Source organism: Penaeus monodon, chromosome 29 (assembly GCF_015228065.2).
Source record: "Penaeus monodon isolate SGIC_2016 chromosome 29, NSTDA_Pmon_1, whole genome shotgun sequence".
In the NCBI taxonomy this organism is placed as follows: domain Eukaryota; kingdom Metazoa; phylum Arthropoda; class Malacostraca; order Decapoda; family Penaeidae; genus Penaeus; species Penaeus monodon.
In genome coordinates, this window is record NC_051414.1 from 20,868,213 (window position 1) to 20,868,751 (window position 539).

At 34.9% G+C, this 539-nt stretch overlaps 1 protein-coding gene across 2 annotated transcripts in view; it reads right to left on the reverse strand.

Moving 5' to 3' along the window:
• The window catches only part of LOC119592009 (long-chain-fatty-acid--CoA ligase ACSBG2-like), an 11,665-nt gene that overhangs the window by 3,547 nt on the left and 7,579 nt on the right, over positions 1–539 (reverse strand). For both annotated transcript variants that reach the window (XM_037940784.1, XM_037940785.1), the window contains exons 9-10: positions 399–505; positions 147–295 (exon numbers count right to left, since the gene is read on the reverse strand). In XM_037940784.1, the coding sequence (XP_037796712.1) occupies positions 147–295; positions 399–505 (256 nt within the window). The remainder of the gene's footprint in view (positions 1–146; positions 296–398; positions 506–539) is intronic.

Genomic DNA, 539 nt, shown 5'->3' on the forward strand with positions numbered 1-539 from the left:
AAACATCTGGATCCAATGGGTTAAAAGCTCTTTCATCGGTCATGTTATATATATAATAATAAAACTAGATGTGCTTTTTCGTATTTCTCTATGGTTCAGTTTCAGAATCTCTGAACACTATTTCCAAAGCTTTACAAGAAGAATACCTTGCCAACACTACCAAGCCTGAAGCGATCTTGCTCCGGGAATGACATAGAACATATACTGAGACTTTCTGACATGCCATATCCTTCCATGATAGGGATGTTAAGACTCATAAAATATTCGAGGATATCTTTTGATATGGGTGCAGCACCTGTAAAAAGCACAAAGTTGCAGCTGAAAATATAGTAAATACTTTTAATGACTAGTCATTCATGAATATTAATATATACATATATACATGTAGTAGTACGTACCCGATACAAACTTTTCAGCACGATTGAACCCAATAGCTGCCTTCACTTTATTCAAGATGAGTGCCTTTGCTAATGAGTTGCAGGCTCTCTCATATGTAGACAAAGTCCTATTCCATAAGAAAATAAGTATAAACATTACTA